This window comes from Chaetodon auriga, chromosome 16 (assembly GCF_051107435.1).
Source record: "Chaetodon auriga isolate fChaAug3 chromosome 16, fChaAug3.hap1, whole genome shotgun sequence".
In the NCBI taxonomy this organism is placed as follows: Eukaryota; Metazoa; Chordata; class Actinopteri; order Chaetodontiformes; family Chaetodontidae; genus Chaetodon; species Chaetodon auriga.
In genome coordinates this window covers 7384825-7398297 of record NC_135089.1, presented here as the reverse complement: position 1 = coordinate 7398297, position 13473 = coordinate 7384825, and the positions used below count along the sequence as shown (strand labels likewise).

At 44.0% G+C, this 13473-nt stretch overlaps 1 protein-coding gene across 2 annotated transcripts; it reads right to left on the bottom strand.

Annotated features, from left to right (window-relative positions):
- Positions 1-108: 108 nt before the first annotated feature.
- Positions 109-13009, bottom strand: mrtfbb (myocardin related transcription factor Bb). 2 transcript variants are annotated; one of them, XM_076753611.1, is made up of 14 exons: positions 12794-13009; positions 9362-9427; positions 7888-7943; positions 7706-7781; positions 7288-7449; positions 6907-7088; positions 6505-6642; positions 5340-5572; positions 4858-4993; positions 3891-4763; positions 2974-3084; positions 2706-2834; positions 2556-2616; positions 109-2452 (listed from the first exon to the last, which is right to left on the bottom strand). In XM_076753611.1, exons 1-14 carry the CDS (start codon positions 12891-12893, stop codon positions 1977-1979), a joined length of 2799 nt encoding a protein of 932 aa, XP_076609726.1. In that variant the 5' UTR covers positions 12894-13009; the 3' UTR covers positions 109-1976. The 2 variants fall into 2 exon arrangements, with proteins under 2 accessions (XP_076609726.1, XP_076609727.1); XM_076753612.1 differs by having other exon boundaries at positions 12809-13009.
- Between the last annotated feature and the right edge of the window lie 464 nt (positions 13010-13473).

Sequence of the window (13473 nt, the reverse complement as noted above, 5' to 3'; positions counted from 1 at the left end):
AGTATGGGCGTCTATGGGGACTGACTCGCTTTTGGAGGCAGCCTCAAGCTGGCCTGATCACAAAATGTTACAACAATCAACTGTCAATAAAACGAAGGTGTCAAAGGTCTTGGCATCAACCATGGACAGAAAAGACTGACTTTTAGGTCTGTTGCAGCTGTGGAAAAAGACGGCCTCTGTGATTTCTTGAATGTTAAACAGTTCACACAGTTGTCAAGAGTTACTGTTGCTTTAGTAAGTGCAGTGGAGCGACAAGCCCTGCAGATTGAATAGGTTCAAAAAGATTACTGTTAATAACAGTCGCTGAGTCACAACTCTTTACTTGCAAAGAATGGAAGGACTGAAACTGGATGATAATTAGTCAGAGACCCTGGATCAAGGTGTGATTTCTGAAGAAGAGGTTAACCACAGCCAGCAGTCTTAAAGCTACTGGGAACGTTGCCAGTCATTTGTGGTAAAATAACAATATTCAGCACTGTGTGTCCCAGACTGGCCAGAGATCTTCAGAGACTATTTAAAGTGGTCTATTAACCATGCATTACAATGTGTCTTGGTGTTGAGGTATAATTGTATAGTCAAGAAAAAGTATTCCTCATTCTGTCCCTTTGAAAATGTGACTTTTAGATTGTCAAATGAGGCAAGAATGTGCTGGAAAAAGGGGAAAAAAGAAGAAACTACTGCTCTCACAGGTCCTTTCCACAACAATTCCTTCACAGTCAGGTGAGTTTGTCAGCAATGCTCCTGATAACCCGCAGAGGTGAATCCTTCAGACCAGACTCTTCCTGCTCAAGCTGATTAGATTCAGATGCGGCCAGCAGATGTCACTACAATACAAGGTGATTACAGTGTGAAGTGAGCGAATAACACACATGAGCAGTGGTTCATACTGAAGGATACTGTTATTTTTCTGATTGTCTGTTGTTACATTGCAATGCTGCACACAGAGATTGTGGAAAGATATGTCCTGGCATGCTTACACTTTCTTGAACAAATTACCTGAACAAAAACCAAGCTGAGCTTAATTCAATAATCTTTAACCCTTTAAGAGTTAATCTGCCAGTCTTTAAGGCAAATAATGATGCTGCAACAGCAATTTATCATCATCCATTTGGAGTCTTGACAGAGCACAGCAGGTGACTCTAGTGACTATGTTGCCCATGACTGGAAGCAGGATTCTCCTTTTCTTGTTTTACAACATGTGCAGTGTCTGTTACACAGTGTACAGATGCAGTGGAGATGGAGTGAAGATCTGGCTGATCTGCACACTGAGTATTTTTTAGTAAATACTTGGTCGGTCAGGCTGGTTTGGTCAGTGCTGCTGGGCCACTTGCTATGGCCCATGTTGACACGATGGTAACTCGGTGGCCTCATGTCAGGCCACTCAGTTAAACATCTGATTTATGCTTCACAATGTACATACATTTAACAGGTGTGTTTACAATCTGTTTTGACAGTGAAAATCATTCCAAGACAGAGTGCTATGAACATATAGCAACAGCCCACAGCTACATGCAGTGTTTGCCCATAAGTTCTTTAACCAGGATTAGGACATTTTCCTGCTCTTTCAGCCATTAGCACGGCCAATACAATCCTGTGCATTCATTAAGTCAAGAGGACAAGAGACAATAACGATGAGACTGATAACAAAGAAGTGGCATAATTTAAGATTAAAATTTAAAAGCTACTTCCACTGTCAGCTCAATCTGCCAGTACCAGTCCTACTTTATGCCAGTCTCCCTATACAATCAGAGGGTTTAAAGACCTCAAAGGAAGCAATGCAGCAATGTCTAAACTTGACGCTGCACGATTAGATTATTATTGAGCTGATTTATGTGGCCAGAAAGCAAAACAGAGCCGCCCCAACCCCCGAGAGCTCTTATTTTTCCACACAGGAAACAAAAGCCATCCTCCCTTGTGTTAAAAATTAAGGCTATCTGAAACAGTCTGATAGGTGGATGAATTCACCTTGACAGCACTCAGTCCCAGTTCAAGTGCAGTTCATGTGAGTCCAGGAAGTCAGAAGAGAAAACGCCCACTGGTGTTGACATGTCCAAAGGGTTGACCCCCTCTGCTGGCACAGACAGGGTAAGGTCCAGCCAATCCATATTGTCCATGTTGGTGCTGTGCAGGTTCAGAGCAGAGGGTGGTGTGTTTTCAATGAAGTCCACCTCCATGGTAACCATAGGTGAGTGTAGCTCCTCCATCAGCTTAAGTGTTTGTGGCTCTGAGTGAGTGCCCAGCGTGCCATCCAGGAGGGTTTCCAGCTGGGTGTCAGGGGTCAGGGCTGCCAAATTGTTCGAGGAGGTGAGCGGTGCAGCAGGCAGCAGCGCCACTTGGACCACCGGTGGAGGGCGGGATATAACCGTGTTGATCGGAAGAGTGGTTACGCTGGCTGTCACAGGGAGAGGCTTATCCTGGTTGGGAGGATCCTGTCTGACGAAGGGGGAGATCTCTGAAAAACAAGTACAGAACCCAAAGTGTGAGAACCCAATCATCATTATTTTTTCCTGTCTTACTTTACCAGTGTCCCCTATAAAAGTTGCAGTATTTCTCACCACCACTCTCGATTAACACATCAAACAGATCATCCATCTGCTGGCTAGCTGCAGTGGGACCCTGCAGGGAAACAAAAAGACCAGTAAATGTTTGAGCAGCTTTAGAAACAACTTAAAGGATATACTGGAAGCAATGTATTCATCTGTCACCTGAACAGCTGTTAGCATGCTCCGTGTCTGTTTAACTGCATCCTCATAGCGGGGTGGGTCTTTACACTTTGACGCATGATTTGTGAATTTTGGCTGATGCAAGAAAGTTGGCCGGCTGGTACGCGGAGACTGTTTAACAGGAAAAGACAACAGTCCCTTATGTCCGATGAAAAACAGGATACATCTGATACAAGCCATCATTCAAATGCAGTGGAAACTGTATAAATCAGTAAACCAAAGTAAAAGAGACTAAAAGATTATCCTCTACCTCATTAGCCGGTCCTTTAGGACCACCTTCACAAGAGGAGGCTCCCGCAGGACATCCACTCGCTGGGAATGTGTTGAGTAAGCTTTGTGCCGTCGTATCCATCCTCCAAGTCTACAAAGAAATATAAACAGGTCAGCATGGAGGCATACATCCGTGAATACATTAATGCCACTGATGTTGTAAAATGCTGTCTCCTGAATGCATGGAAAAGTAATACAATGCATCATCCACAATCTTGTGAGAGCATTAAACATTTCTCTTGTAATAGCAAAGTTCTTTTGAGGGATGAAGAAGCTTTTCAGTAATGTCATTCAAGTTGAATTTCATTGGGCCTTCCTCAGTTGGAGAATCACTGCCTTTCAGCCCACTAGTGACGGCACTGTTTGCAGCACTAGGCAGCATAGCTCATGACTACTCTCCTCAGCTAGCTCTGAGTTGTGGTTTCTGTTGCTAATTCTGGCTGGTTGTCTGGCTCAGAGCAGAGGGACGACAGAGGGCAGTCAGGACACCACTGTCAGCCTTCACTCAGCACCTGCTCCAGTAACCCAAGTTTCCACAAGCCTTCTGATGTGAATAGGGAAGGATTTCACCACTCAGCTGAGGCCTGTTATTACTGTGGCAACAAGAAAGATGCATTACCCGTGATATAGTGTCAGCTATGTGCAAAAAAAAAACTTCTGAGGTGTCATCAGATAGTGCCATTGAAAACACTGCACCAGATGTATGATGTGCAACCTAATCTTAATTTACTGAACAGAAAACAAAATTTATGATTTCAGGTGCACACACAGCACACACAGCTCGAGTTTGCACATTTTAATGTCGTCCAAAACAAAGAGAAAATCAACGCTGATAGTGACGACTAATAAACAGACAGACCAGGGCAGCATGTACAAAAAAATGGTGTGTTTTCTTACCTTTGTCAGTGGCTGAGTGCTGCATTGCTGTTGTAATGCTGCTGAGGCCTCTGTTTTCTGTGGCACCTGTCCAGAGGTCTGGATGAGGCCTGGGGTTGTGCTGCTAACAGTAGTGTGTAATTTGATGCTGTTGGCAGGGAGCTGGATAGTGACTGCTGTGGCAGGAAGGGATGCGGGCAGGAGGATCTGGGCTCCAGGCTGCAGGGCTTCAGGCTGCTTCATAGTCTGATGGCTGATGATGAACTGATTTTGAGGAGTTAAGTGGCTCTGATCTGCCACCTCCTCTTGTTTGATCAACACTGGCAGACCAGGCGAGCTGCAGGACGCTGAAGGGGTCCTGTTTTCCTCTTTGACCTGGATGGGCGCGAGAGGGCTGAGCTGAGGTGGAGAATCTCCTTGCTGACTCCTCTTCTCCACCTCCAGCTGCATCTTCAGCTCCTCCACCAGCCTCTGCTCCTGCTCCAGCTTCCTCATCAGCTCCTCGATCTGACGCTCCTTCTCGTGGAGACGTTTGTCCTTCTCAGAGTCCTTGTCATAGGACCTTGTTTCTGTGGGGGACTCCTCCTGTGGAGCTCTCTGTGGGGAGTTCACACAGTGAGTAGGAGACAGAGCATCTGAGAGCTTGGTGGGGCTGTCTGCCATACTATTGTCCTCTATGCCCAGACTGGACACCTTAGAGGCTATAGGGGACACCGGCGGGGTTAACTTTGTGTTTTCAGGCTGTGAAGCAGCTGTGACGGCTGTTGTCTCATTGGCAGCAGCAGTCTGAATGTTAGAGTTCTCCTGATACAACTTTAGCCTCTCTATCAGGTCTGTCTTAGTCCCAGAAACAGGCAAAGATCTGAGCTTTAGTTCCATTTTCAGCTCAGCAACCTGCAAAGATAACAGCTTATTATAAAATAACTCTCAAAATTTAGCATGCATGAGGTGCATGTAGTCACACTGTGTGCAGGCAGCGACGTGTCACCTTCATCTCATCCAGATTAGCTGGTAAATGATCTGGCTTGCGGTTTGTCTGAGCGTGCCGGGGCAGCACAGCGGTAGACACAGTGTTTCCACTAAGAACAACAGTGGAACAGCTAGTTTGTACCTCAGTTGTTGGTCTGTTGTTGGGAAGAAAAAGGGAGTACACATTAGAAGGTGCATCGAAACCACTTTTCACAATCAGCAGCTTCTGTGTACGATGCCATGAGCAGGAAATGTAAAGTATTTGAGACAAACAGCAGCTGTAGTTCAACAGTAATTACTCTGTAAAGCCAGGTGTGAACTTTGATTGAGTTTGTTAAAAATCAACATTCAGTTAGTTTCATTTCTACATTTCAGTAGTAATGAACTCAAAACAAAGTAATTAGCCTTTACACATACAGGTAAACTCTGTCGGTAAGCCAAACCATGTCTCTGCTTGTGTAAAAGGAGTGTTTGAGTTGCTAAATGGAGCCATAGGCCTACTTGATTGTGGCAGGCTGGTAGTTGTACTGCTGCTGGCTTAAGATCTGGAGCTGCAGGAACTGCTGCTGCTGCTCCAGGAGGCGGGCATAAGCTGAGTCCATCGGCGCTTCATTGAGCTCCTGCTTCTGGTCCGGGGGGATGTACTGATGGTACTTTAACTTTTTCACCCGTGGTTTGGGCTCTTTGCTCCTTTTGCTGCGGCTTTTATCGCCGGGGAGCTTGGGCAGGCTTTGCTGCAGAACACAACACAAAAAGGGGGCATGTAAAACCAGAGAGGACCATCTGGAGGATATTTGATCCCTGTGACTGATCTCAGTCCAGTTTATCAGGGAATACAGTTAACATTGCCAGTACCAACACTGAAAGACTTGGAACTGATACTGAATTTTTATAGCTTGAAGCGTTAAGGTGGAACATTGTTCTGACACCCGATGAGAACTGCAGGATGAGGAAACGGGTAGTGGAAATGCGACCCTTATTGTTTTACCACCTGCAGTTACAGGATACACATGAAAATGGTTTGGCATAAGAGCAGTGGGCTCTAGTTATGGAACCAGAAACTCAAGCTGAGTTAAGCAAGCACACACCCTCCAATTTGTCAAGCTCAGTCCCCTATCATATTCCTGGGGAGGGAGAATTTATCTTCTGCTCAGAAGATAACTGGATTATGATAAATGCACTATTTATTGCTTCACTCCCGTCCTTTGATTTTTGGCTTACATTTTACACAGCCTGAATGAGGAAGGCCGGCCTGTCATTTGACCCTAATTGAAGACAAACTGTGGCTGGCACAGATTTAAGCCCAAGGATTTGTGAAATGACTTTAAACCCTATTGCTCTTTGAACTGTGTTTGACTTGGCTGAATGCTGACATTCAGTTCAACCCAAAACTGATGTGACTTTCAGTGTGACAAAACACAGACTCTGTGTCTTCTGACATCGCATCTCTCATCATATTTCCAAAGGAAACAAAGAAAAAAAAAAAAAAAACAGTCAATAAATCAGAGAGACAGAGAGCTTAGTAATAGGTCAATTTCATCCCAAGAATGTGAGTGAATAAACTACTTAAATTAACTCATCCTTAAAAACACCCCAATAATAAGATTAAGAATCAAGAAACCATAAGTGAAAGTTGGAGCTGTTAAAAAACACATCTGAAGCTCACCTTCACAAGAACTGGCCCCGGTGTGACACTGGGGACAGCAGCGGTGATTGGCTGAGGTTGTTGGTTGCTTTGTTGCTGACTAGTGGAGACCAAGCTGACTAAATCTGATGTGGACTGTGAGTTAGGTGGTGAGGAGTGCTAAGAAAAGCAGAGACAGAGAGAAACCACATGGTCCATTTAGTAAGAACAGTGAAGCCACTATGCCTGGTAATCATCATTCCACACAAGGAAAGAGCAGCACTTCAACTGGGATAATATAACCGAATTCAGGTTGATAAACAAGGAGTACAAAATGTTTCTACAAATGATTATTACATTACATGTGATTAACACACTCTGTATGCACACAGTAAATAAACTTAAGTCTCAAACTGCTATTTTTCTCTCAAGATATTGATGTACCTGTATGGGAGAGTCTAAATTAGAGGAAGTAGAAGTGGCCTCAGTCCCTCCAGACTCCCTTGGAGAGGCGGAGGTGGAGCTGGGAGACTGTTGGCTGGCAGGTTGTTGTGGTGACAAGGCATCACTGCTGTCCTCATCAAAGTTGTAAATATCTGGCAGCTTAGAGTAGTTTGCTTTGTCGCCTGTGGGACCAACATTAGACATATGCAAGTACAGCTTATTATTTACTTAAGGGATAAGTTAGTTATCATTCTGGCTGTCACTGTAAGTGATGACCTGTAGGTGGTGAACATGGCATCAAAGCTGGCTAAAACAAACATATTGAATGGCTCAGGTCTAGCAGTGTAGAGGATATAATAGTGTCAAGTGTTGCGTATGTACCATGGACGACCTCTTCGACAGCAGAGTCAACAGGCAGGATGTTCTTCTCCACCAGCTCCATGGGCCCAGGCCGCTGGGCGATCTTCTCATTGAGATCATCAGCCAGTCTGGCCCTCTTCAGCCTCATCTGTGTGGCCTGCAGGGAAGCTTCAGCCTGTGTCTCTGATAAATACACAGAGGATCATTGGCTACGAATCCGGCCAGTATCAGTCAGCCTCTTAACTGCTTTGTCAGGGTGACTCACTGTATGCTCAGCCAGACCTCACAAACATATGTCAACCTCCAAGACATATATCTGGTTCTAACTTTGTAAAACAAATTTAAACAGGCAATAAGTGCGATTAGATGAATAAGCACCTTATTCATCTCTGTTATCTAGACATCCTTACTCAGTGGGAACACACAGGAGGATGATTACCTTGTAGGATGTGCATACGGACCAGCTCGGAGCGGTCCGGTCTGCTGCAGAGTTTGTGCTTTAAGAAGTTTCCAGTCTGTTGAAAAAAGTTAAACATTTTTCCATATATTTTTGGGGCATAATCCAGATTTTGATGAATAAAATCATGAGCTGCAGTGTGATGACATTGGCTGATGTCTTACCCTGGCTCTCTCCAGGCTGCGAATCTGCTCATGAAAGGCTGCAGGTGTTTTCAGAGCTGCAAAAAAGGTGAATCGACAAAATCCATAACTTTCCTCAGTCAATATAATGCACTTCCACACACAAGCAAACTTTTCCTTGGATGTGTATACTGTACTGTTATGTATCTAATGATGATGTCTCTTTGACATTTAGACAGACTTTAAAATTACGGAACAAAAAAAAAAATGCGCGCTTAATGAACCGATATATTATTTTCATGTTTTTGATCTTCTGCAAGAGTGTGACATTATTGAGTAGGAGCTCATGGGAGTCAAACAGGAAGTGCCGGCCTTACTGATTCAAGCGAGAATCAGAGAGAGATCAGTCCATGCGGGGAGTTACTGTTTGATCTCGCAGAATGAACTCGTCCTGCTTTACGTGAGGTCTGGCTCACTGACCAGTCATCTCTGCTATGACGATCACTGTTTGGTTTAAGGACCCATCAGCAGAGGGGGGCGTTCTGAAGAGTGTGTCAGCAGAGCAAAGCAAAACATTCCTGCTCGTCACCTAAACCTCACTGCATACCTACCATAAGCCTGTAAGTGTGGGAGCAGCAGAGCGCTGTATTCAGAATGGCCTGAGAGGATTGTATGCAGGCCACGCTTGGCCGGGGGACGACTGACCTCCACTGAAGGCTCAGTCGCTGACTCATGTGCCTGTGTGGAGCCAGAGGGAAGCTGAAGAAAGCCTGAGAGCAGGAGGCTTCTCAGGACAGAACAGGACAAAAAGCAAAAAGCTCTGTCTCTTCCTCTTTCCACCTTCCCAGCTATCAGCATGATTCTGTCACAGATTCAGCTCATCTTTTATTAGGTGTAGCACGGGGACTGAGTCTGCTCCACTTTTGTCACATCAAAGCGTGGATGATACAAAGTAGGAGCTTGTTCCGGTGTGCTGCTAATGGCTTATGTGTTAAGTCTTTGAGTCATTTTTATCATTGGCTATGTTTGCATGAGTGCAATCACGCGACTATTACCAACAGCTTGAGTAGGACAATACTCTCCACACTTCTGGAATAAAGCAATTGATTTGTGTGCAGACGCAATGCCATTTACCATTTATTCATTTTATTCTATAAGATAAAACGTACAATAAAACCATGTATGAGCAATTACACAGATGTAACGTCATCACTGTAACTATACAAGTGAAGCAGGTACAACAAGTAACTGCATTATCACCAATAAAAACATAATGTTCACATGGGTCTTGTCTTTGTCACATTGTTTTAATGGCACTGCAAATGCTGTATATTCTCCAAAAGCCATGAAGACGTTTGGTTGATGAAGATGCTGTAGCTGAATTAGATGAAGTTGAATTTAATCTCTAATTCTCGTGAGAACAACAAATCATGTAAGTAATAAAGAAGCAGAAGGTAGTTATGAGAGGGAAAGGAACTCTGGATAGCGGCCATCAGCATGCGATGTGAATACTCACGTGGCATGATGCCTTGATCCACAAGCTGCTCTCGAGTTCTCCTCTGCTGCAGACAGAGCTGGAGGACTGTGAGAGTGCAGGGACACAGAGGTCAGAGTTGAACGTTTACCATTCAGAGCCAAGTCCACTGAGTCAACGAACAACCATCTCTGGCTTTAACTGTGAAACCTGCCAGACTTCAAATAAAACAAAGTACTTATTTTTTCTCAATCAATACACTACCCCAAAGGCCCGACAGTAAACCCTGTTCACCACCACAGACATCCCATTCACTTCCTGTATGGTTTTAACTACGGTTGTTCAGAGTACCACAAGTTTTACAACACTAAGACTTGAAGAGTGCAATGTGATTGGCTGAGAGGCCTCCCAATGAGAGTCAATATCTCTGTGTGGGATGCAAATACACAGAAGAGTCAAACAAAGTAACTACAGTACAGAATACGATCAGATAAAAGAGGGATTAATGTTTCTGGGCTGCGGTCACGATAATGCTCACGACACCAACGAAAGCCAAGTGAGTCGTGACGATCTAATAAATAGTTTTTACATTGTAACGTTGTTTTGGGTGGTTACGTGACTTTAGCACATCAAAGACACGACTATCTGCTGCAGCGGGAAATGTTGAGTCTTCCATGCAGGCATCACATACAGTACTTGGATGGTCCTCAGTGTAACTTTGCCATCAGTATAAACTGTAGTAAGATCCCCAGTTTAAACATTTATAAACAAGTGAGCGTGGACTTGTTATTTTTGTAGAATAACACTGATCCATGCAGAAAAAAACAACCTGAAGAGGAGGGTGATGGGTGATGATGACGAATGAGGCGTTGGTGTGAGGAACATGCGGCCCTTATCGTCACCACTGTAGGGATGTGAAGCCAGCTTAGCTAGAGCTACTCAATGGCTCAGATACTCCCACTCTCTCTCTCTCTCACTCACTCACTCACTCACTCACACACACACACACACACGCACACACACAACACAGACCTGCTCAACTCTCCTGGGAAAGGCGCTTCGTCTGAACAGGCCTCTGTGACTCACTCTAGCAAAAATAAACTGGGCAGCTGTGAGAACAAGGCCTGGGAACCATGAAATTTGGGGGTAGTTAAGGGGGTGGGATCTCCAGTTGTACGCAGAGCACAGGGGACGTTCATGGGCTTCCACTGGTGGGCAAGGGAACACAGAGTGACAAGTGCCGAGGCAAAGGGTGGGAGGCCGAGTGTACTCTCAGAGAAGCCCGTTGACTCTGGAGCAGAGAACACAGTGTGCCTGCCCCGCCTGCTGTGTTTGCTATTACAAACCCAGACCAGGGGGGTTATAGTCCAGCCAGAGACAGATCATACCAGGAGATTGTAAAAAATTGCCATTGCTTTGTCTCAATATTCATATCCACTGTAACTTGGAAAAAAGGCCACAGGCAAGAAAATTTATGAGTACATATAACTGCATATCAATAACACCAAAAGCTGCCTTCCAGCTCCACAAGAGAATGCAGAGTTTAATTTGAGCATCGGTATGGGGGTACACCTCATGCCGGGGGTCCTCCTCACTTTGTGTCATCTTGTGTTCAACCTGAACCCTGGCTAACCTCCGCGTGATGCAAACTGGCTCGGCTCTACAGCTCACCAGCAGAGCGTAAACAGAGGTTGTTGGAGAAACACAGAGAGAAGGCTCTGCTGAAATCCCTGCCCACTGATGTAATCTCTAATCTCAGACCCATGTTGTTCTCAGCAAATCATCCCTGGAGGTCTCCCATCAGACCTTTTATTCTATTTGACTTCTTCTTTTTTTAATCAGCAGTACAAAAAAAAAAAAAAACTGTTTGGTGTGGCTACAGATACTTCTCGTCCAGACAAAGTCGAACTTTGTTTAGAAACACTGACACTGGGTTATGTTGGCTTTATGGTTATAAATACCTCAGACTCTAAACAAAATCCCATTTTAGCAACGATTGAGGCATCCATAACCAGAGATAGACTAAACCATGAATATTCTGATTACATTGGTTTATCAGAAAAAAGTCATTTGTGGGTGCTGCAGCTGATTCAGACGCATGTTCCAACAATTTGCACTCAGATGGGGCAAATCTACCTGGATTCAATTTAAATGATAGACTTTGTCTTAAGAGGAACTGGAAAAAAGGAACCAGTCAGCTTGTAGTCATTGAAAAAGTCTACATATCAGCTGACTCGAATTTACAACTGGGTGATTTAAATTACTGGAGGTGGTTGGGCAAAGTCATGTGTGCAAACAGCAGGTATCAGTTTATCACATGTTCTCAAACTAAATTGCACCATTTCTCATTTAATCCTAAAGGCAGCACTGACTGAGAACGTGTAGAAGTTGCTGATGTGGGTCAGTAACTCTGAATTTAAGCTCATTCATAAGATGAAGATTCAAAGTGAAGAATAAACACATCAGTTCATTCCCCATGAGTGGGCATGTCCTCAAACTTTGTGTTGACAAACTGGTCTGGGTCTGGTTAGAAAGTTATATTTAGTCAGATGGAGAGTAAGAATTTATGATGTCCAACTTCAATAAAATGTTGCACATGCAAATCTTGCATGATGGCCCTGACGGAAATGAATTTACATTGTGCTTCACTTTCTTGCACAATATACATATTGAGTATTAGACAGTTTTGTCATTTGAGTGTTGTTATGCATCTTACAATAGCAAAAAGCTATTTGGTATTTTATCATTTTGTAGGCTGTAAAAACTCAACATGTAGCGTAGATACCTGAACTTTGGTGGTTGGCAAATCTTTTCATCAAATGCGACTTCACAGATGTTACTATAAGATCACCGTACTCTAGTGTAGAACTGGTTTTATCACTGAAATACACTGTTGTGTTTTATTTTTAAAAAGAATCCACGTTTCTCCTGGTCTAATCAAATTAATTTGCTGCTGATGACAGTGAAACAACGAAGATTAAAAACAAACAAAGAATGATCAGAATCTTGATGAGTAGCATATCGTTGTGCCGCAGTTCATTTGAATGAAGCTCATTGTGTGTACAGGTGTGAATTCAAGCTTATAACGTGACAGAAAACCATAATAGTGTTTCCACAGAGCGCCAACATAAACACAGGCAGTATGAACGGATGAGTGTTATCTCCTAAATCTCTCCCACGCAGACTCTTCTTCTCTTTCTTTTCTACAGCAAGTTTGATTTGTTATCTATCAGAAGACAATAGTCCCTCCTGTTAGAATGATGCTTGGCATGAATCACTCTGATGAGCTTCACTGTTGCCCTGTCATTTCCTGTTAGAGCTGCGTCTACGTCACTATGATCCCCCTACTACTGCCGCCAGAATCAGTGAAGATGAACAACAGTTTAAAAAAAAAACAAAAAACTTGAGGTTACTTCAGGCAGATACACAAATAAATAAAATGCACTTAGGTTAGACAAGAAAAAGAAAAAGCACCTGATTTGAATTTACCCCTGCAGATGGAAGGGGTCTCCACATCAAGGCAGGCCATGGAGGACAGTGGTGGTGTGCTTGGCGGCCAGGTCTGGAGTCCCATGGAGTGATGAGGCCGGCGGAGAACGAGGGAGTCAGGGAGAGAAAAGACCCAGCTCTGAGCGAACGACAGCTGGCTCTCGGAGCTGCAAACAGTCCCTCCTCTCTGGCTGCGTGCTGGCCTCAGCGGAGAAAGTGTGTGTGTGTGTGTGTATGTGTGTGTGTGTGTGTGTGTGTGTGTGTGTGTGTGTGTGTGTGTGTGTGTGTGTGCTCAGTCAATGTCAGGAGGAGGGAACACAGTGCTGCTCATGTTAACCCTCGCTAGGTCATTTTGCTGCACTCACAGAGGACTCATCGTACTAAAACCTGCAGAACTTTTCAGACTATTTTGTGAACAATCTGGAGGGGATGAAATAATTTACTGGTAACCAATACATGGTTGATCAAAACAAGCTGTTTGGAATCTTGAGAGGGTACATCTCCATGAGAAAGTTTTTTTTTTTTCCTCCAGAAATATTGGTAGCACTAAATAACAATGACAAGAACAAACATGCTGCATCCTCAGGGACATGGAGGCTTATCTTTAAACATTTTTAATGATTAGTTATGAGGTTTTTTTTACATGTAGAGTGATTACTGTTTTT